The following is a 22,538-nucleotide window of genomic DNA, read 5'->3' as shown; positions in this document are numbered from 1 at the left end:
ATTGTGTCAAACATCCCTTCTCTTACTTTGAAGTGAAACCATTGACTTTAATACTACAGAACAATTCAAGCCAATATTATAAGTGTTCTATGAAAGAGAAAAGCAAGAAAACTTTGTGTCAAATGTGTCATTTTTCATGTAATGAAAGATATTCTTGGGCACTAAAGTTAGCATCAAGGCCAAAATATGTATAACATGAGAATATATTTCTCATATGCGCAGATAACTGCATTGTTAATTGCAGCACAGATTGGAAAGTATTGTCAAATTTCTGAGGGAGATAAGCTAGCAGGTATCAAATATAAATTAGATTAGATGTCCAAAATGACTAAATTAGGTGGAGGTTGGAAATGTTAATAGCATATCAGTAGTCTGTTTCACAGCGGGCATAATGACATTAGAAGCTTACATTGCAATCAATCCAATTTAATAAATTGTGGAATTTTGCAAGTCTCCACTTTGAAAATGTATTCGAGGTTTTTCTCCTATTTCATCTTTGTTTTTTAGCTATTACTTCTTCACTGGTTTTGGCTGTAAATGAATCTGGTGTATTGCCATTTTAATTCAGATATTTGGGTCTGCACTGATCAGAAATGGTTCAAGAAACTAAGATATGTATTTAAAGGTAGTGCACAAGAGTCAAATTGCTTGGCCTGAGATCCAATTTGAATAGTCCTGATAGATTATGGTCTCATTTAAAGTCACAAAACTGGAACTCTCTACCTCTGCTGGCCATAGTGGTCCAGCTGATCTTCTCTCACCGTGTGATATTGCTTACCTCACAGAAAGGGCTCTGCAGAGGGGAAATGCAGTCGTGCAGAGCAAGAGGTGCGCGTTGAGCATCATGTAAGAGCGCCGCATGCTTCCTCCAGCAGGTTTTGCACCTTTTTGGTGTCCTAAAGTGCTTTTCATCACCTCAGGCCTTCACTTCTCTCATAAGTGGTGTGAACCATGTAGGCTACTTTAAACTTAAGTTAGTGTATGGTGTCTCACTCCATTTCTGTATGGAAGAGTGTTTTATAGCTGTGCTTTGTATTTTGAAGTAGCTCTCCATTTTCCACGGAGTGGAGTCAAGTAACCTGTATGGCCTACTTCTTATTATATTCTCTCTCACTGATAATATAATATTATCTTGTCCCAAGCATGCCACTTTTCCAAGTTCTGCCTAAGCTAGCCTTTCAGCATCCCTTTTTGCAGTCCTCTGAGATAGTTCTTGTCACGTTGCAGGGCCAAAACTCTGTGTCTCTTTGGAGTGGGACAGAGGAAGTTTCTTGATTAAGCCAGTTGCCAGTAGTGCCAGGTTTGAGTGATGGACAGCTACTTGTTAAACTGCCATTAAAACAGTTTGGATTTAATCATGTCTATACTCAGAATAATTTATGTTGTTGATTAAAAATAATACAGATAATCCCTGGCTTGAAGGTAAGCTTCTGAATAAATTAGAAGCTTGTGCTGATATGGAATTGAGATGCTCAACACTGATAGGACTTTCTGTTCTCTACTTCTACTTCTGAAGCAAAAATGCACACAAAAAGTGACAACCTCACAGAAATAATTGTATTTTTTTTTATTTTAAGTCAAAGCTGGCTATAGTAAAGATGGGGGGGGAGTGCCAACAATAAAGAAAATTATTTACTTAAAATGTAATTGTTTATATAAAAATGTACTTTAAAGCCCAACCCTCTACCTGATAAACGGAATCTGTCCTAATGCATGCCTGAAATCTTCTCTAGTGCCATCCTTCACTAAAGCACAGAGCTTTTCACTTTGGTAAGGAATAAGTGATTAGGCCAAAAAAATCTATGCCTTCCAATGTCTTTGTTGTCAATGGAAAACCCCACGTCATTTAAAAGTGTAAGAATAGTGGCAGCAGCAAAAAGATAGAATCTGTGCTGAAGATGGATGGGAAAGCCCTTTGATTTCTGAGTTCAAGAGTGCAAAGAGTCAGTGCACTCCAGTAGACCAAATCTCTGAAAAAGGAGCTATGTTTCTTCTCTGTGGGTTTTATAAGCCATTGCAGGCAGATGTGGAACACAGCTGGACAAAAGTTTTGTTTATTGGCCCACAAAACTAAATTTGCCAAACAACAAAATGCAGCTTCTTGCTTCTCAACATTTTGCCTCCTAAGTGGCTATATAAAATACTCTGCTTTGCAAAATGAAGATGACAGCATTATTAAGAAAAAAATTATGCTATGTAAAATCAATGTAGATGTATCATATGTTGATATGCTTTTTACAATGTATTCTGGTAAATTCATTTGCTGAATTATCTCATCCATTTCAGTACAAATACTTTCAAAGCCATTTATGTGAATTGTAATTCAGCAGTGATTGAATTCCATTTAAATTCAGTGCATTTGGTTTCAGTCCTGTTTTCCTATCTGTGGAATCTTATTTAATGACATTCCCCACAAACTGCGTTATAGCGCTCCATGATGTTTAACCACGTGCGCTGAAAGCTTCCAACAGTCACAGGAGACAGCAGTGGATTTCAGGGCAAACCTTTTTCTCCCTGCTGTTGCACTAAATTCAGCCCTCATCGAGGACTCCCTGAAATTCATAAACCCGATAGCTAATAAAGATTTTATCAGTTAACCCTTTTCCTGGAGGGTTCTTGACTGCCCCTTTCTGACTTCAGAAAAGCTGAAGTCCTTTGGGCATGGCTAGGTGGAGCCACCTCCTGGCCAGACGGTAAACAAAACTGCTAATGGAATATGAGTACGTGCAAACCCCTGGCCCGGTAAGTAACCTTGCTGTAGTGATTATTATGTAATTATCGTGTAATTATGTATGCACTGTGAAGGAAATGCTCCCTGCAGACTGACAGAGATAGGTTCCAATTTCGGCATATAAGCTTTACACACCAAGAATCATAAATCAGGCAAGCAGATACTTTCTGTAGTACTCTATACCAGCATATGAAGAATAGCAATGCATGTGGCTCACTACTAGCTCCTGAGAGAGCTAAGACATGGTGATAATCAACATCTTTTGTATGGCAGTAAGTTTTGGGCAGCTGTCCTCAGCACGATCCCTAAATCCTATTTTACTGGATTGGGGGATGCCATGACATTAATAAATTGGTTTGTCTCTGATATTTTGTTTGTCTTGGGGTGTGACAATCTCGGCCTTTTGGTGGTTAGCTGACTTCTATTCCAGACAGAGTCCTAGCTTGTACCGTACTTGGGACTGTACAGATGTCAATGTGTCCATTTTTGCATCATGGATTCAGCTCTTTGGAAGCCAAACAAACCATTACAGCTCAAGGGTTTTTATTGATAAAATGGCTTATTGACATGAGAATGACAAAACATCCCTCTATGAGGGCTGCCACACAAAAATAACCATCAGTAAAACTGTGTTCTGTTGGTTATTTGTATGTAACCCATGGAATGATTAGATAATAACTAGGAAAAACATTTCTCTTTATGAGAGTTAATCTTGGCAGTATAACAAGGTGCTTTATATTTTGGGAACAAAGAACATTTTCCTTTGGTTGTTTCAATACAGGATGCAGATAAATAAAGCAAAATATTAGGTACCTGTACCTACTTAAATGTTCCTGAAATGTTTTTAATGTAGTCTTTCAGTTAAAGGGAGATATGTAAATCAAACTTATACTTGCAGAGACCCAAAGTAGGAGCCTGATTTTATTTATCATGGCATAGCTGAATTGCTGCGTTTAAGGCTTATGTTTTGCTGTTCTGCAGGATGTGAAATAAAGTTATTTTGTGTTGTCTGAGAGCTCTTGATGAACTTTTTTTTTCTTTTTTTTGGTGGAAATGAGGCATCTGTTCTTTATAGCTGTATTGGAGCTAAAAGCTCAGTACAGGCATCTCTCAGATTTATCCTGGTTTACTTTAACATGTGAAAGGAGGGAAGTGTCTTGTTCTTAGAGCAGTGGGATTCAGCAGAGCTGCCAGCTATTCTGTCCACATCTTTGAATATGATCAGTTCAGCTCATGTCCCTGTACCCTGCTTTCCTCCTCTGTAAAATGGACATGATAATGTTTGCCTGGCCAACAGGCCTAGCTGTTAATGCAGGTGCTATTCTTTGTTGCTAAGGTGGGATTAGCACCATTAGTGTTGCTAATGTGGGATCCCATACTGAAGGGATTCATTTAAGTATTAAGATGTGTTCGAAATCCTTGCAAAATCAGATTTCTCAGGATATGGACATACTGCTTCTGACACTTAAATTTGCACAGCATAATTATTTGAATCAGTTGGGAAGTCCTTTTGTTGAAGCTCTCCTGTACAACCTTTGAATCAGTTTGTGTTCATTTTTAATTATTATGAATGATTAGCAATCATTATTTAAAATTTATACCTTACGTAGTAGCAGTGATCTCAAAACTGTTTTTTCAACAATGGACGAATTTAGATCATGACGACTTATTTGAATTCAACAAAATATTTAGCTGTCTGTTTTTGCATGGATAAGAAAATAGAAGAAGTCATAAGAAATATAACTGCTATTTTAGGAAAAACTCATTTACAAACAATTTTGTGCCTATGCCTATTAAGTCCTCTTTATTTTTAACTTCATTGTTTTTCAGGGGGATCAGATATTGAGTACCTAGATTTTTACAAACCAGTGGTGTGGTTCTGGATCCTTGTTGGGCTTGCTTACTTTGCAGCTGTCCTCAGCATGATTGGAGACTGGCTAAGAGTCATATCAAAAAAGACAAAGGAAGAGGTAAGAACATTTTAAAGGAGAAGAAATGCTCCTCTTTAAAAATTCTGGTTAGAAGTAAGGTGAGCATGTAACTGCATGCTCTTTGGGCTTGTGTCAAAGCTATTTAGGTGTGAAGTATATCATGGGGCTCAAACAGAACTGTGTAGCTGTCTGGTCAAACATACAGTGCTTTTTACATGACTGCATATTAATTTAGGTAAAATGCATTGTTAATATAAGTGTGTGTGTGTGCATGTTTGCACCTGACTTGCAGGAAAAATTTCTCTACAGGAATTATTCTAGATAGTATAATGAAGTCCTTAATTTTTGAGGCAAAAAACATTCTGCTTCAATTGTTTCTATATAGGATGCAGATAAACCAAAAATATTACATCATTAAATAGTTATATTTAAGATACCTTTGATCGTCTTATAATGATAAGAGAATAAATGTCTCTCATGTAGTGCAAGGTATTGGAATAAACTATTCAAATATGCCTGGGTGTATTTTACCATAATGTCTTCAGCTGCATGCATCGTTATTTGTATTCAGGTGCACTGCTTTCAGTTCAAATATATTTCTCCTTGTAAATGTGCATCTATCATTCTAATGATGATACAGTATTTTACTTTGAATTTGTCATTTAACAAAATATTGCGCTTTTGGAAAATGTTAGAGGATAAATAAAATTTTCTTTGATTGCAGTTAGCACTGCATATTAATTCCCTCTATTTTAACTTCAGTTCATTTATGCATATCAGTTCATTTGCATTACTCAAATATAAAGAATCAAATTTCTTTTCAGTGGAATGAAAATTTCTCTGTTTACTGAGTGTCAGACCACTTGCATGGTGTCTTAAATTGTTGTACCAGCTGTAGGGCATGGCATCAATGCCCAGGGGTAACTTGGCAATCCTCAAGTTCCCAGAGCTTGCCACTATATACCTTCACTCATTACAGTCTCCTCAGGTCCCTCAGAGCCTCTTCCTTTTCTGGAGCAGAGGGCAGCAGTGATGGTGACCGCAGGCAGAGGAGAGAGCGCTGGGGGAGGGCACTTGGGCAGGAGGATTATCTTGTGAGGCACGTGAGGCAGGCAGCCCTTTTACATTGCCCGTGCTATTCTCGTAGTTCTTTATAGTTAGTGGTAGCATTGTGGCAGGCTGCTACAAGTATATTTTTGCACTTATTCAGATAAAAGAATTAGCAGCTAACCAATAAGAGGATGTATATCTGAAATGGAGGACAATATTTATTTGTTCAGTTTTAGTTGAAGAGTAAGGGAATTTTGTCTTGCCCCTGCCCTGCACATTTCATATGATATTTAAAGTTTACTCACACAACTAACTTTACTAGTATTCCTCACAGAAATGGAGCAGGAGGCATCATGCAGGTGTTCTCGTTTGCAAGTCCCCATCTTGTGTTCTGGGAAAGTGCTGGAGGGATCTGTAACACCTAACCTGCGAGACTTGCACTGGCTGCAGGAAAACCAACAGGTCACTTCAAATGCTGTGAATCTGCATTGTTTTTGTGTATTCTCTTTGAACGTAAGAATTGTGATACTAGTTCAGAACAAAGGTGTATCTAGCCCATTAATCCCTCTGCCTTGAGAGAAAGTAAGGACTGGGCAAGCACACATGATGCTTCACCAGTGCACTCTCTCAGGCAATAACTGTTCTCAGCTTGAGGCATTTCCTAAACTGAATTTAGTTTCCCTGGGTTTCTTGTTTCTGGATTCTTGAAAGAAAGTGGTGGTATGACTGAGGTGCTATGACTTGGGAGTATGCAAAAATCAGGAATCCCTTGGTTTTGCTGCATGTTCTCACAGAACAATTTGGTTCTCCTTCACACTGCTTCCTAGAATTAATCTGGCCCTTACTCTCTCTTTTTTCACACTCTTTTATTAGACTGTAAGATCACTGGATAAGGTGCTTTTTACTGCATAAGTGTACATAGCAGAAGTCCTAGCACACAGAGAGCTTAATCTTGTTTGGAGTGTCTCATGATCCATGTTATTCCAGTGACGGTAATGTATTACAAATGTTTGAATTTTGTAATACCTTGCTTTTATTTTATACTGAAGCCATTTCAGTGTAGACTTCTTTAAAGATTTAAAGAAGCATGAATTGAATAGACTTATGGATCCCGTTAGCCATTAAGTATTTTATTTTTATTAAGCAGAACTCCATTCTCCAGGTGGTGCAGCACAGCACTATGCCAAACACTCTCTGCTGAGGCACCAGGCAGGAATGCATACCCTATTTCCTTTTTCCATTCCTTCTCACCTTTGTAGCCTAAATAATCATATTCATTTGTCTACAGAAGAAAAACCAACTCATTCTTCAGGTATAGCCAAGTTCTCTTGGCTGACACTGGTATTCAGGATTTTGCTGTATACAAACATTTCATGTGTTTTTAGGTCAGATTAAAGACAGACATAACATTCATACCATTTGTTCAATTAATCATACCCCTGATGTTCTGAAATGTTCCCCCATTTTTTTTAACTCATTGCTCAGTCATGTCTGAGAACATCCATAGCAGACATAATGTTTTATCAATAGCTGCTATAGTGTCAGAAATGACTTGGGACCAATTTGAGAAAACTGAATTATGGCATAGCACAAATTGTGCGCTAGTTATAAAACATGAAAAATTGTGTGTTCTGTTCTAATGACATTTTGTAGGAAGAAAGTTGTATATGGTTATATCATGTTTTCTGTTAGATTAACTGCATTTGACTGAACAGAAGCATTGTGCAAATATTCACTTTATAGGTAGCATTATATAATAAAAACAGCTTCTCTCAGCTCATCTGGAAGCTGTCTTTGCTATCTGCCTAGGAAAATTTGAGTGAAAAAGCTGAGGGAGTTCAGTGGAACTGTAATCGTCAAGTCTCCTCTCTGCCAGCAGAAGCCAGAGGAGACTCCTGAATGGTAGTAGCCAAGTCAACTAACCTGTACTAGAGGCCAGGGCTAAGACAGAGAGGATGCAAGTATTGAAAAGCCCCTCTCTTCCTTTCCACCTCAAAAACTAAAACCATATTTCAGCTGAGGTGTTTGATCATCTCCTTTTTGCCTTTTCCACTATCTGAAGTAAAACACAGTTTATCATTGCATGTTTAGGCTGTATATTGTGAAAGAAAACCTCAGCATTCCAGAAAGTGTATGTTTGTAGCAAATATTATGTATATCTGTAGTCCTGTTAACTTTTTTCTTTACTGATGCAATTGCATTTTACTTGAAAGCACTTTACATAAGACTTGGAGGGAATAATGCATTTCACTGTTTCAACAAAATGTCTATTTTTTTTTTTGAGGTACCACAGGAGAGTTTGTTATATGCAAGTGGAATTGAGACAAAAATCTGTACGTTATTTTTTGTTTTAAAGCACACTGTCAGTATCCAGAATTATTTTGATGAAATATTATTTCACCACTGACAATTTTAAATCACTGATACTCAATAACACTGTATTTTAATAATAAAATCTGATAACCAGAAAGTCTATGACTTGTTCAGGTGGCCTATGTCTCCTGAAATGCACTTGAGTTCTGATTGCATCAAATGGAGAGGAAAGTGAAAGACAAGTAGAGACAGAGGTGGGAGTTTTAGAAAGATAGATCTGTTGCTAGAAGCAGTTCATACAGTAAGATAGATGAAGTGTCAGAAAGTCATTGGAACATGCTGTGTGCTATAATCTTAAGTAGGCGATCTGTCTCTGAAGTTCAGCTTCAGCTGTGCTAGCTTGCCTTAAACTCCCTCCTCCTCATTATTCTCTGTACTCTGATTACTCAGAGCACTTACAAAGTCTTCTGATTTTAGTCTCTTTGAAAGGTAAAATTTCAGCAGGATTTTTTCCTTATCTCGCTCACTTTTACCTCAGTTTGCAGCTGCTTCTGAATTGCAGTGTTTTCTGCAAAAATACCTGCCCAACCAAGAATCTTAGTCATTTAGGCTATAAATTTCCAATTCATGTTTGTAAAATGAAGTGCGTACGTCCTTTGGCCTCACAATATATTTTAGTAGAGCCAACAATCTTATATACAGAAATTAAAAGGGTAGGTCAGAGCGCCTTGGTGGTAGCCTGTTCCTATAGAAAACACTGAAGCAGAGAAGGATTTGTGGGAGGGAGTCTTAGTGGAAAAGTAGTTGCATGTGAAGTCCTTTTGCAAGGCAATAGTTAATAGGGGTGACACAATTTTAGGATGTGCAAGCAGGGGAATGTTGAATAGCTGTAGGAAAATGGTGTTATTGCTACATATGTTATTAGAAGGACTGTTCCAGAATATAGTTCATAGCTCTGTGGCCTAAACTTCAGAAAGAATGCAAAGGGCTATAAAAAATGGCAAAAGAGCTGTTTGAAGACACCACCTCCTAGCTAAGAGTTTTTCCAGTCCATCCAAGATATACAGAAAAGTGTATGTGAGAAGGAAGTATCCCATTCAAAAAGGTGGTTGTTTCTAAGAATTTCTGTCAGATGGGGAGAGATATAAAATACTACTCAGCTCATAAAATATTTCTACAGTAAATACAGCCATAGGTCTCTAGTCAAACTAGACCAGAAACAGCACAAAGCTACTACCAAAACCAAAATGGGAAGGTATAGTCCCTCCCTAACTTTTGCAAGTCTCTGAGAAATATAGAGAGTGCCGTTGGTGTAAAGACAAGGGAGAAATGGCCAAACTGATTTTGAATGAAATTTGATCTCTTCCCTTCACAAAAAATCACGAGTGTGAGTTATACTAGTGTTGTTTTAGGTTCTGCCCTACCAACAGTCCATAATTCTGAGTTTCTGTATTGATCACCCTTTTACAAGTACACTCTAGTATTAAGTGCAGTAATGAACATGAAAGTACATGCTGTTCAGATATTCCCGGGAAAACCAATCTGCTGAATTTTTTTTTTGGCACTTTTCTTTTTGAGATTTCTTTCATCATAATTTTATGTACTCTGGACACATGATGCCTACCTAACTTTTTAGCTTCAGATTGACCGCATACACTTAAAGATAACAGCTACAATATTTTGGTGTGATTTTTATTTATGCCCCATCTCTTAGCTGGGCATATTAAATCCCTTTAGAGACAACTCTTTTATTATTGTATAGGAAGTACCAGGTCCCCAAGTGATGCTCATACCTACTGGTCTGGGATTACGAGAGACATACCTTTTTTTTCCCTTTTTTTTTTTTCTTTCTTTTTTCCCCTCTCTATTGGCAGCCCTGCCTGCTGTGCCTGCCAAGGGAAGGTGGGTAGCACACTTGGCGTGCTGCCAGCTGGCCCCTGGCACTTGGCCCTGTTCTTTGAAATTGCTCCCAGTTGCCTCACCGTGCTGACTGGACAGTTCAGTGGAGATAAAATGTCTCCAGCTCAGGCTTATGGTTCTGCATATAACCAGATAGTGGTGGTGATCTATTGAATCTGCAAAAATAAGGCAAAGCAAATTACTAAAACTTCATAGTAGGACAGAAACTGATCAAAATGAATTCAGTTATAGCAATGACTTTTCTCAGAGTTATTTGCCCATGAAGATTCCCTGAATGGCCATTATCATGGCTAACATTAGGGAATCTTGCTTTATTTATTTATTTATTTATTTTGGAACAAGATGTAAGCGGTTCTTTAAGTTACTGAGGCAAATTTATCTGTGATTTAATTCTATTGACAAAAAGATACTTAATCTGGAATTTGTTCAGCCCACATCTCCATCTTTTAACATTCCTGAAGACTTTACTTTTTTCTAGTTAATTTCAGAGCTTGAATATTGTTAGGAAAAGATACCAAAACACATTATTAATAATGACTGTGTGTGTATTTGATACCTTTCTTGTGGAAGGGTCCCCAGACAAAGCCAGTTCAGCAGAATACCCTTGCAGCTTCAAGAGGCTGTGTTGACAGTGAGGAAACTGTTTCGCAATAACAGATAAGAGGGACTGAGGAAAATTTGGAATACTTTTCTTTCAAGAGATCAGTGGAGTTGCAATACTCGTGTAGAACAACTAAAATGGGGCCTTAATATTTTGTACAAAAATGTCTCCAGATATTGACATTGGAAAGTCAAAGAATTAAACAATTTTTACTAGGACTTGTCCATTTGGTTACAATAACCATTCTCTGCTCAATGCTGTGTCAAAATTAAGTCTTTCTAAATTGTTCTCTTTAGCATATCTTTAAGCAGAAAAGACCAATGAGTTCATAAAACAGTCATTGTCTTTTTCCTGTAGGAGGAAATTGAGACGCATGTCCTTCAACTATTTGTGCCTTGGGTTTCATTATACTTCTAGTGTAATTCTTAAAATATGTGCCATTTCTGGCTGCAGCAAAGTTATTGGCTCTATAGTATTGACAATAAATACATGTTTTTCTCCTGAATTACCTTAAGCTCCACTGACAGAACATTATGCAAACCCGTATAGCAGTTTCTTCTGGTTAATACAGGTAGATAGATGTCATTTACTCACATCAGGTTGTAAGAGAGTTTGGAATGGCTCTCTGAGGTAGATAAAATGGTTAAATAGAACAACTGATTTTGACAGGAAAATGTAAGCACCTTTTTTGTTTTCCTCTGAAGCTATCAATAAAGCCAAACATTAGGGAAGAAGCAAATCAGGCCAATAGTTTGTGTACAGTATTGAGGCATACACATGCAGCTGATTGCAAAGACATGTCTGTGCAATTTTCAAGAGTAGCTCCTAGGAGATACCTAACACTAGAACAGGAGTGTTTATATTTCTGGAAAATAGAGGTAAAACAGAATAGAGAATTTCAGTGTCTGTAAGTATGTTTCACTCTGTCTTTATAGAGGCAATTTTTAAAATTTTGTAGGCTACCTGCTTTTATTTTGTTGAATCAGACCCTGATATAGCGAAACTGCCATCTCTACATCTGCCATCTGTCACATCTCTACAAAACATACTCCCACAGCTGCCAGCATAGATGGTCCTCCACACCAGAATAATCAAAATTCATGGGCTGTGTGCATTCCAGTTGAAGAATGTGGTTGATTTTCATCCAGGGCATCTGATGTGCTCATGGAAATTATGTGGGTGAAACCAAACAGTTATTGCTCACTGGAATGAGGTAACAAACATTATTTATTAAAGGACTGAATAACCTAATTACCATGGGAGAGCATTGTTCCCAAAACACTGCTGACCACCATGGCTACAAAAATACTACTCTCAATGTAAATGTTACTCCAGGAGATGGCTGTTTGGCAAAATAAATTCCTTTCCCCTGGGATAATTGTCTTAAAGATAGAGGGACACATTTGCCAGTCAGGGGAACCCAAAGAGAGATCAGTTGTTGCTTTATCTGAACCATTCAATGTCAAGTTCAGTGGCTTAAAGACCTAGTGTGGAAGAGCTCTCAGCTACGGAGCTGAAGTCCTGAAAGACTGAAGGAACAGAATATAGTGGTTAGGCTCCTAGAAAAGCTCAGCATAGTATCTCAGTAGTGCCTGTGGCCTTTCCTCTCTGTGTTGCCTTCTGCTACTGTCTTATTTTACCTTTAAAGACAATGGAGCACTGTCTTCTGTAAGTATGTATTCACAGGCTGTAGCACAGTAGGGGGTTTGGATACTCTCTAATAATGCTATAACTACAATAATAATGCTATAACTACAGATATACTGAGCGCCAAATGCTGGGAGTGGGACTATAAATAGGATCCTCTTAGTATGCAGGAAATACATGGGCTTCAATAAAAGTGTCTGTGAAGCCTGCCTTTTCTTCTTCTGTACTCCGGTAATCTCTAGCTGATAGAGAACCAATCTAGTTACTGTAAATTTGTGGCTAGCATAGCTTGGGCAGGAAGAGATGGCATGTGCTTGCCCGTAACTGCAGGAGAGTGAGACTTCAGATAGACAAACCCTCCTGCCCGCGCGGAGAATCAACCCACCCAGCAATTGCATTGTTAAATCCATCAAGCCTTAGCTGTACCCATATTCTTTTATTTCAAATTTTAAATGGAGATCTTCTGATAATTTCTGAGAACACTGGATGAGTTTCTTGAAAACTAAGACAAAAAGTTATGTCTTAGTTAGCAGCAGAGGATCTGCTGCTTGGATAATGTGACATGTGCATGCTCTTTCTAGTTATCTCTTTGAGTAGCATACCATGGAGAGATTAATTGGATGTGTTATTTTTAAGTAACAGAAAAGTACGTTGGAGAGGAAAAATGAAACTGCTAAACTTTGGAGAATGCATTACTGACAATTGCTATAAATTATATACTATGGGGCATGTAGAGCTTTAAGAATATCTGTAAAGAAGGCCACGTTTAATTTTCTAAAAGGCAGTCAGATATTTCCAGCTCATCTGCTTGCTATTTAATCCATTTTTTTGGCTTTGCACTAACATTAGGGCCATTGTAAAATGACTGAGCCCTGTATGCCAGAGAAAATATCGTAAAGGTGAACCATAAAGTTTCTCTTATCAAAGAGAAACTAGACAAATTATTTAGAAATATGTTATTCTCATTTTCCTGCATGACATATGATGTCTATTTTCTTTCTTATCTGGCAGTTATTGGTGTACCTCCTCCCAAGCATATCATATCTTTCATGTTGCATATCTGATCTTCCAAGCAATTATATCCATCTTCCCTCTCTGTAAACAGAAGTAAATTGATTGGTTATCCTGTAATATTGGGATTTTTAAAAAGTGACTGTGAGAGAGAAGGGCCAAGCTAAGGAAAGTTAAGTTAAAGAAGTGTGTATTCACTTCAGTGTACTTAAGAAGGTCCTTATTTATGCTTGTTTTTTTTTTCCTGTTAGGAAGTTTTAAAACCTTTTTCATTGCTTATGCTCAGAGCTTTGTGTTCATCAGTTTCATGTTTTCAGTTTTACTGAAGTGTTATTAGAGGTTCTGTTGAAAAAAGATGACTTCCACGGACGGACAGTGGTGTATGTCACAAAGGTTTTAAATTGATTTTCGTATATGGGGAGCCAGCCGAAAGAGAACATCCTGGCCCAGTGCTCGCAATAACCTGTGCTGCTAAGCAGATGGATAAGTGTTCTAGCAGTTGGGGTTTAATTCTCAGCACTGATTACTCATATGTAAATGTTATTGCTATGTGGCTTGTGCTGTCCAGAGCATACTTAACAGAATGAGTGGTCTTCCTGCATGATGGGCGGTTTTTTGGTGTAGTTACTTAGGTATCTGTTGTGAAAGGAGTGTTCAGAAAGGCCCCCAAACTCCTCATAAATGAGGAATTAGAGAAAATGTAGTCAAGAATGAAGCAGGTGCAGAGAGATAATATCTTCAGATACTTGTTTCTCTTAACAGTAGCTTCTCCTTGGACTTGCCTGTGTTCTGGGTTAGGCAATTGGCCTCTATCCAAGTGCTGTTCTTAGCAAGACGGTGAGAAAGCTAAAATGCGGTGATGAAAATTGATGGAGAGGGTTTTGGTCTCACCAGTGATACTGATTGAGAGAGGCTTCTCCCATACCAGTGTTAGGTAGATATTAATTCAGATGCTTTTTGGCAGGAGCAGGTGAAGGAAATGGGTGCTTAAGGTCCATGTTTTTTCTTAGTCCTGTCAAATTCTGCATGTCTATCTTTATATGATATTGATAGCTATGTGCACAGCCTGGGAACTATTTGATCATTCAGGAAGTTCAGGAAGTTTACACTTTTGATGTAAAATTAAAAAAAAAAAGTGACTTTAATTGTTATTGTTAGGCACATTTCAAAATGGTTCAGAAGCTATTTTTCATCATACTCTAATAAAATAAATGTGATATTTCTACTACAGGTAGACAGAGATGCCTAAATATAGACAGTTAGAGATGTCACTAGAGATGTCCTGCTGTATTTGAGACATCCCCATGGAGCTGTCAGATGTAGCACAGAACGTATGGGAAATGCTTGCTCGTCTGCAGTGGTAGCTGGGGGCCAGGCAGCGTGCACTAGGCAATGAATTGAGCCAATGGTGTTTCTTTGAGAGAAAAGTATCTAGTCTTTCCTGGTGAAGTGTGCAATGTGGGATACTGAGTTATCTATACCATTAGCATATTTCTTGAGAATTTGTCATTGAAATCTTTATGGAGGGACCTGCAGAACTGTGGCTTTTTGTGAAAACAGACATTTCCAAGGCCCATGCCAGCAGAGTCCAAACAAAGAACTAGGATAACATGCCTTAAACTGAACAAAAAATAAATATTTACATGATTTTTGTTATTCCTAGCCCTTAAAAGTTCTCAACTTGCTGCTGTCTCTGTAACCTACATCCTTGATCACTGACCGGACTCGCAAGGCATTAGGATATTGCATCCTAAGTATCTAATAAAGTTACTAGATGCTAATGTTGAAAGTATAATGCTAACGTATTAGAGCTAATATGCCCCTGAAATCACTGGAGCTGCCAAAACACATTGCAGTCTAATTTAGACTTTGATGTAGAGGAAATCAAACCTGGAACTGGAAAAGATGCTGCCTCCCCATTACTTGTGGTATTCCTGTTTCCTGCAGGGAAGGAGTGAGCAACATCACCAGACTAGTGCTACTTATTATATGGCTGACTCCTGTGCTATCACTGTGGCATGTTTTTCCTGTTACTTCAGAAATATTTTGTGTCATTCAGCCTTAGGTAAAGCACCTGTCAATCATTTCTGTGACTAAGAGGCCTCATCCTTGTATCATGTTGCCCCCAGTTATGGCAGCTACAAAGTCTACAAATAATGAGACAAGAGAATTTGAGAAAAGTAAACAAATGTGATGGTAGGTGTCTATCTTCAGATTTTTTTGAGCAGCATAGGCAACTGGCATTTCAGTCACTTTGCATAAGATATTTTGTGACTATCAGCCCCCAAATGAAGTGAAGCTATAATGCAATATGAAAAAATGCCATACCTTAGGGACAGACAGAGCCTGAGCATATACTGAAATGTCCCTATGGATAAAGGAGGGATCAAATTACAAGAGCAGGTTGCTTATGTACTCTGGCAGCTAAAAACTGCACATTTCTTTTTCTATAACCTTTTGTATTTGAGTCTGTAAGTGCAATGGAATTAAGAGAATTTTATTCTGAAAAGATAACATTTTTGAGTGCATTTAAGTTCACACAAAAGCTAGGGGCTAAAAGCAGTAATTTGGGGCATGCATAGTTCACACAGCACTGAACTTATAGCTTTCCTGCTGTGCCAATTACCCCTGTTTAACTGCTAATGCATTTCAATTTTGCCTAGCAATAGCACTGCATTTTTCAATTTTTTTCTCTGATTTTAATATGAAACTAAAATTGTGCCAAGCTGTATGTTAGCTCAGATATACGGGCAGAGAGTATTAAGACCACCATGTTCATGTTCTGTATCACCTTAACTGGAACATGAACCTGTCTCCAAAAGGCATATTTAGTGATCTTCAGCTAGCTGCATCTTGCTTCCCAAAAGAAATCTAGTTAAAACATAGTAATCAGATATCCTAACAACTGCAATGTAAAAATCCTCCCAAATAACTTACATGTGTAAGAGTTAAAATATAGCAGCTTGCCCTGTGCAAGACAGCGCCATCATCAACATGTAGCGAGGTAGATTGTCCAGGCAATTCTGAGCATGTCACTGGGGTTAAATATACTTGCTTTTGCCAGGAGCATGACCAGGTGTTTTTTCTTAGCTGAGAAAACACAAGGGAAATGGGAACTGAAACTTCCAGTAAAAGGAAGGTTAAAAAGGATATGGGGAGATGGTTCAAGATTGGTTGTGATTTTCAGTAGCCTGAATTGTGCCTGCCAAGGCACAATTTTAAAACTACAAGTTTGATAACATCCCTTGAATGTGACTATATGCAATGCCATTGCTGAGTGAAATAAGTGAACTGATGAAAGCTGACACAGCTGATGAAGGGTACAAATGTGTGGGGTAAAATAGGAACTCTTTTACTGTCTCTTTGCCCCCCCCCCCCCCTGACAGTAGTATGACCCAGAACTTGAGCTGCCTGCTGCCTTTGGTAAAGCTTTGGAGCAGGACAGAACTGCCCCAGGGCATGTCTTGATACTGCCTGTCGTATTTTTATTACTTGTTTACTACAAATAAAAATATTGTAACAGCTGAAATGTTTCAGCAGTACAGATTTTATTATTTTCAGATCTGAAGTGCAGTATGTCTGATCCAAATTGCACAATTTAAATACTAATAATCATTCAGCTAGGCGAGTCCTCTGTGTATTACAGAAAATATTTCTTGTTTTCAAAAATATACATAATGGGTCCACATTAGTCATCTGTATAATTCAGTGAAGCTGAGACAAATGTAATAAAATGACCCCTGGGTAAAGAGAGCTTTTTGGTTTCTTTCTGGGAGGGGGAAAGTTTTCCTGAAACCCTGACACTCCTTGGCAGGCTGATCATTTTTTACTTTCATTATGTTCCTGTTTTCCACTGCACTGCAAAGCATAAATAAGCCTGTGGCCACTTGTCTCTAATGCTTTGCCCCCATATTTCTTTGTGTTAATTTTTATTTGATTTCTGTGCTCACTGATTCCTAGCTTGCTTGCCAATGATTGAAATTCTGGACTGAGCAGTACCAATTAGACTAATTTATTTAATTGGGTTAATTCTTCTGAAATGCTTCACTTTGGAGTTACATTTATCAGCAGTCTATCTTTGCCTTGCTAAACCTTTCAACTGTTAAGCTGCCTACAAAGCAGAGATTTAAAGATAAAAAAACTGAAAATATTTCCTTTGCACTTAAAATGGGATTATCTCCTCCGAAGATGCCTCCTTTAATATGCCTTATATAATTTATTTAGTTAATGATATTAACAGTGGTCTGTTGGCTCAAAATAGAAGAGCAAATATATAACACACAAATTACAAGTCCATAGTTGATCCCTGTTATATGGGTAAGCTGCCAAGTCTACCTCATACAGTATCTCTCAAAAATAAGGATAATTTGGGTTTCTGTGCCAGCAGCTGCCTTCCTTACCCTCATAGGGTGGGCTCATAGGATGTTTCAGCTTTGCTGATACTGAAACAGAGTGGAAAGAAAGCTTAAAGGGTAAAAACTATGGTAGTTTTACTCTAAATGAAGGTGGATCTGCCTCTAGGTTGTTGGCAAAGACATGCAGAGTTAGAGAACAGGAACTAACTGGACAGTGGGGATTTACACACACTTATGAAATAGTAGTGATAGTGGAAGCTGGCACCTTGCAGCAGGTCTGACTGGAGATCTGCATATAAAAAGCGAAAACTCACCCTACAGCTGTATGATAATTGTGCAGCAGCCTGGTGCTCTGACAGGCAGGCTGCATTTCCTTGGGTATAATTGGTAGCAGCTCAAGGAACCCCCCACTGCAGTTATGTTCATGTTGCTTTTTGATATATCACTTCAGTGGAGTCAGGGTGACAAGCAGACGTGTTGCTGACATGACTGAACCTGTTACTGCATTGGTGCTAGGTTTGAAAAAGCACAAGAAAGAGAATACAAGCAGCTGACATTTTCCTTTAAAAAGGCTTTTCTGTCTAAATTTAGAAATTTGCTGCCAAGTCTCATAGGGATCTTTCCACAGACAGTGAAAGTGCTCATAAATAACCCTGCACCCTAGTAACAATACATAACACAGCCTGGATTGCTGGGATTCCAGCATCCCCTGACCAGCTGGGTGCGTTGCAGCTGTCGGGGCTCTGTTCTTTACTGGAGCTTCCCTGTATTGGTGACTGCCTCTAATTCAAAAAACTCCCCCCAACTTCTAGCAGAAAATGTTTTTCTTCTGTTTTTAGAATCATTGTAAACTCTTACTAGTGTGACATTTCTTCCTCTTGGACACCAGTTTGGTTATTTATTGATAAAACATTGAGTCTGAGGCATGAGAAATCTGTGCCAGCAGCAGCTCTTTGCCAGCCCAAAGCCACACTGCTTCCTCACTGGGCTCTCGAGCCTAGACAGCCTTTAAAGGCCTCAGGCATGTTATGTTTCTTTTTTCTCATTCTTGCTGCAGGTAGGGGAATTCAGAGCCCATGCTGCAGAATGGACGGCCAACGTCACAGCAGAGTTCAAAGAAACACGAAGGCGTCTAAGTGTGGAGATCTACGACAAGTTTCAGCGGGCTACCTCCATCAAAAGAAAGCTCTCTGCAGAACTGGCAGTCAACCACAATCAAGACCTGACTCCTTGCAAGAGAACCCTGTCAGTCAACCATCTAACCAGTGAGAAGGACATCTTGCCAGCTCTAACAAAGACAGACAGCATTTATATGAATGGTTTGACACCTCACTGTGCAGCAGAAGAGATAGCTGTTATTGAAAATATTAAGTAGTTGTGACTTGGGATCACAGTCCTTGAGAAGCTCTTGGCTTAGACTAGCCATATACCTTTTTTTCTCCACCCCGTCAATGATCAATGCTAATAGCATTTTATATGTGTGCATGAGTTCCACAGAAACTGCAGTCCAGAGTTACCATCACATCTCTTCAAAGACTCAAGATGAATGGCGCTTCTGTTATTGAAAGATGCTGGAACAAGCAACGTCTTCTGCCTTTATCTGCCCAGACTGTTTTTCATTTCTCCTAATGTGCCATATGGCCTCAAGAATGAATCACAGGTGTTATGGTAACAATGTAGCTTTGAGGGATCAGTCCTTAAAATTTCAGGGTCTACCTTACTGAGCCTAGGAATGGACCATTTATGGACTACAACACATTTGTAAATGGCAAGAAATTCTTATGCAGCCTTTTACCTAAGAAATTTTTGTCAGTGCCTTATCTTTTGAAGAACCAGAACCTCTACAATTCCTATATGGTTTTTGTTTGTTTGTTTTTTTGCATGAGTAATGTATTTCATTTGAGCTTTCATTCTTCTTGAAACGATGGTGTTTTAAAGGTGTCTGTAGTGAAGATACCAAGCAGCATGAATGAATGCCAGAACTCAACAATCATCAAATCAATGTCCTTAGCTCTAAATTTAAAGGCACTGCAGTTTCAAAAGTTGTGAAAATATCCCCCAGAAGCATTTGTTTTACTCAGGTCCAGCTGATACTTGTTCACACTGACTTGTAGAATTTGCAGACCCACTTCAGGTTGTATTTTTCAAGCAGTGTTCAGCAGTTTTTTTCTCTGCATCAGATGTACCAAAAAAAAAATCTGCAGCTTATCTAGCACTAAATTATTTGGTAGATGACAAGAACAAATAAAAATTACCATTATGAGGATAGGCAGGAGAGGGTTTTAGTTGGTGCATTCTGATAACCATACTCAGAAAACAAGGCAGAAAAATACAGTAGTTTGTCATGAGCATAAGCCTTCTGCCAGACATTTGCTCTATGAAAGGGATTCTTAAGTTCCTCTTTCAGTCCAGTCACACCAGACGCCATATGCTATTTTACGCAGGGATCCTGCTTGAGTGCTTTCCTGAATGTCCCGCTGCACAGTGGCTGCCTATGCTGGAGCTGTGACTAATGTGGGAATGCAATTGCAACTGGTATCACTGTGACTTTGTACACTTCAAAGACAGACGTGCCTGAATACAAGTGCAGGCATGGAGGAGAGCTGATAAATAGCACAATCTGAATACTGATGATTGTTCAGACAGGATAGGCTGATGATAAGCAGGTCTAAACTGTACCATGGGTTTTCTTTATTGGTTTTAAGAAAACACATTGACTATAATTTTGTGTCCTGTTTTGCTTATAGGTATATGTGAGATTCAGAAGAAACACAGGATGGAATGGATAATTTTGTCTTTTTACATTTTTTTCTTATGTTAGTCTATTGTAACCTGGCTGTACATAAAATGAATAGAACAGGCCTTAAAGAATAATTTAGGCTCTGTGTAAATTAAAGAAGAATGAGACTTTGCTGATTGGGCATGATTCAAGTGGCAAATCTACAGCATCTCTGACCATTAGATAACATGCAAGATATGAATGTTAATGTTTTTGGATGCTTAGCTTGTTTTCTAATAAATATAAGTTAATATGTAAATTCAGTCAATTCAGTGTAAATATCAGTCAATTAACATTTACAGAGAGTACGCTTTTAAAATGAAGAAAGTTCCATAAAACAGCACGGAGCAAATGCTCTTATAAAAGACCCTTGTCTCCCCAGCACAGTGTTCTGAATGTCCACGTGGTGAGAATTCTTCTCACCACGTATAAACTGTGAATTGTAATGAAAAATAAAGTTTTTAATTAAAATAAGCTTTTTCTCAATCTCCTGCTTGGTACAACTACAATGCTAAGAAATAATTTGCGAAATTGATTTTGTGTTTGCATTGGTTGCAGAGTATAGCAGTTTGCTGCCTGCTTTAATTTCAGCTGGGTTAAGCCATAAAGGCTTGACTCATCCAGCACAGAAATATTTTTTTCTTGATATTAAAAATAATGCTCTTTGGTTGCTGTACCCTAAATTGTGTGTTTTGCTATTTCGTTTCAAAAAATTGGCAGGGCAGAATTTCTTCTGCCGTGTGCTACAGAGTTGATGTCACTCTATCTGCTTTTGCCCTGGCGGAGGCGAGGGGAGCTCTCACCTGCTGTCCTGCCAGCTCTGCTCCGTGGGTGGGAACCTTCCGCGGAAGTGTGTGAACAAACAGCTGTAGGGGTAGCAACCTTTCAAACCAGTACAGTCATTTCTGCAGTGAATATTTTACTATGGCCTCTTTAATTATTTAAAATCCCAGCTAAGGGAACAGTAGCTCTCAACAGTGTGGTGGTAAGTAAATACTGAAGAGTATTTTTTTTCTTCAGTCATTCCAGTCTGATTTGCCTGGGATGCTTCTCAGTCCCTTTTGGATCTGACTTTCAAAAAGGGACTGATAATGTTTTAATGTTTCTTGTCTTTGAAAATCAGAGTTGCGATATCTTAGGTTGAATGTTTGGATCATTCCAACTAGATAGTTCATTTCCACTTACCAACTTATAAGAGTGTCTGTGTGGTTTCTTTCAATGTAAAGAAACTTTCAGTCATCTTAGAACCTGCTGAGAAATGTAAATTGTTTTGAGGCCCTAGGAGAATGTTTGTGATATTAGTATAGATATTTGTTACATTTATTTACCTTGATTTTGGATATGATCTGTGGGAAAAGAACCCCTGTTAATTCATATATAAAAGTTATTGTTTCATTTTTTGTGTTGTAATAGATCTAAAATATCTTAACAAAACAAACTAGACAAGATTTGGCTGTTTGAAACAAAACTAACAATAAAATCCTTTATTTATAGGTTTAATGACTGAAGAAGAAGAAAAGGTGCAACAGTCCAGATGGCATAAGTAGGTAGAGCTACTATGATCCAAATGTGGCTAGTAACAATGTTATTGGAAAATCTTTTTCTCCCCCTCCATGTACAGCAATAGATCACAAATGCTGAGGAGGGCTAAGTGCATTTTAAAACTTGATGAAATCTATAAAGGCTTTTTCTTTGCTGTAAAAATAAACTTCTGTATTAAAACCCCATGTCTGTCTTGCCTCTGGAAATCTTGCTTAGCTCACTTTTCCCTTCTAATTATGGAGCTACAAAAGCATTAATTAAGACTTCAGAAAATCACATTTGTAACCTCCTTCCTCTCACACATAGATGAAGATGTTTCCACACTAGTAGTATACTTGCTACTTAATCAAGTTTTTGAAAAATGTATTTCAGCTTGGTAAAGGGTATTTTCACTTGTACTGCCAATCAACACAATCAAGTTGCATTAAAAAAGAGACTGACAAAAAGTTCTGAATGAGAGACAAGTTCTAGCACATAAGGATCTGTAAAGGCACACAAAATAATCTGTTTCTCAGTGTTAGAGAATAAAAATGATCTGAAATCCATTAGAGAAGTAGCTAGAGATAATCTGTACCGTTTGCTGTTGCCTATATTCTGTCTGGTCTAACAGTCTTGCATTCTTTTGCTTTCTCTGGCGTACTACGTACGTTTGGCGATT

The 22,538-nt window shown here is 38.2% G+C and overlaps 1 protein-coding gene across 1 annotated transcript in view; it reads left to right on the top strand.

The window, feature by feature from the left end:
* KCNK2 (potassium two pore domain channel subfamily K member 2) overlaps positions 1-19,307 on the top strand; it is a 78,845-nt gene extending 59,538 nt beyond the window's left edge. The window contains exons 7-8 of the mRNA XM_067294696.1: positions 4,562-4,701; positions 18,617-19,307. Of these exons, the coding sequence (XP_067150797.1) occupies positions 4,562-4,701; positions 18,617-18,934 (458 nt within the window). The 3' untranslated portion in view covers positions 18,935-19,307. The remainder of the gene's footprint in view (positions 1-4,561; positions 4,702-18,616) is intronic.
* Positions 19,308-22,538: the final 3,231 nt, after the last annotated feature.

This window comes from Apteryx mantelli, chromosome 3 (assembly GCF_036417845.1).
Source record: "Apteryx mantelli isolate bAptMan1 chromosome 3, bAptMan1.hap1, whole genome shotgun sequence".
Lineage (NCBI taxonomy): Eukaryota > Metazoa > Chordata > Aves > Apterygiformes > Apterygidae > Apteryx > Apteryx mantelli.
This window is presented reverse-complemented; position numbering and strand designations above follow the sequence as displayed.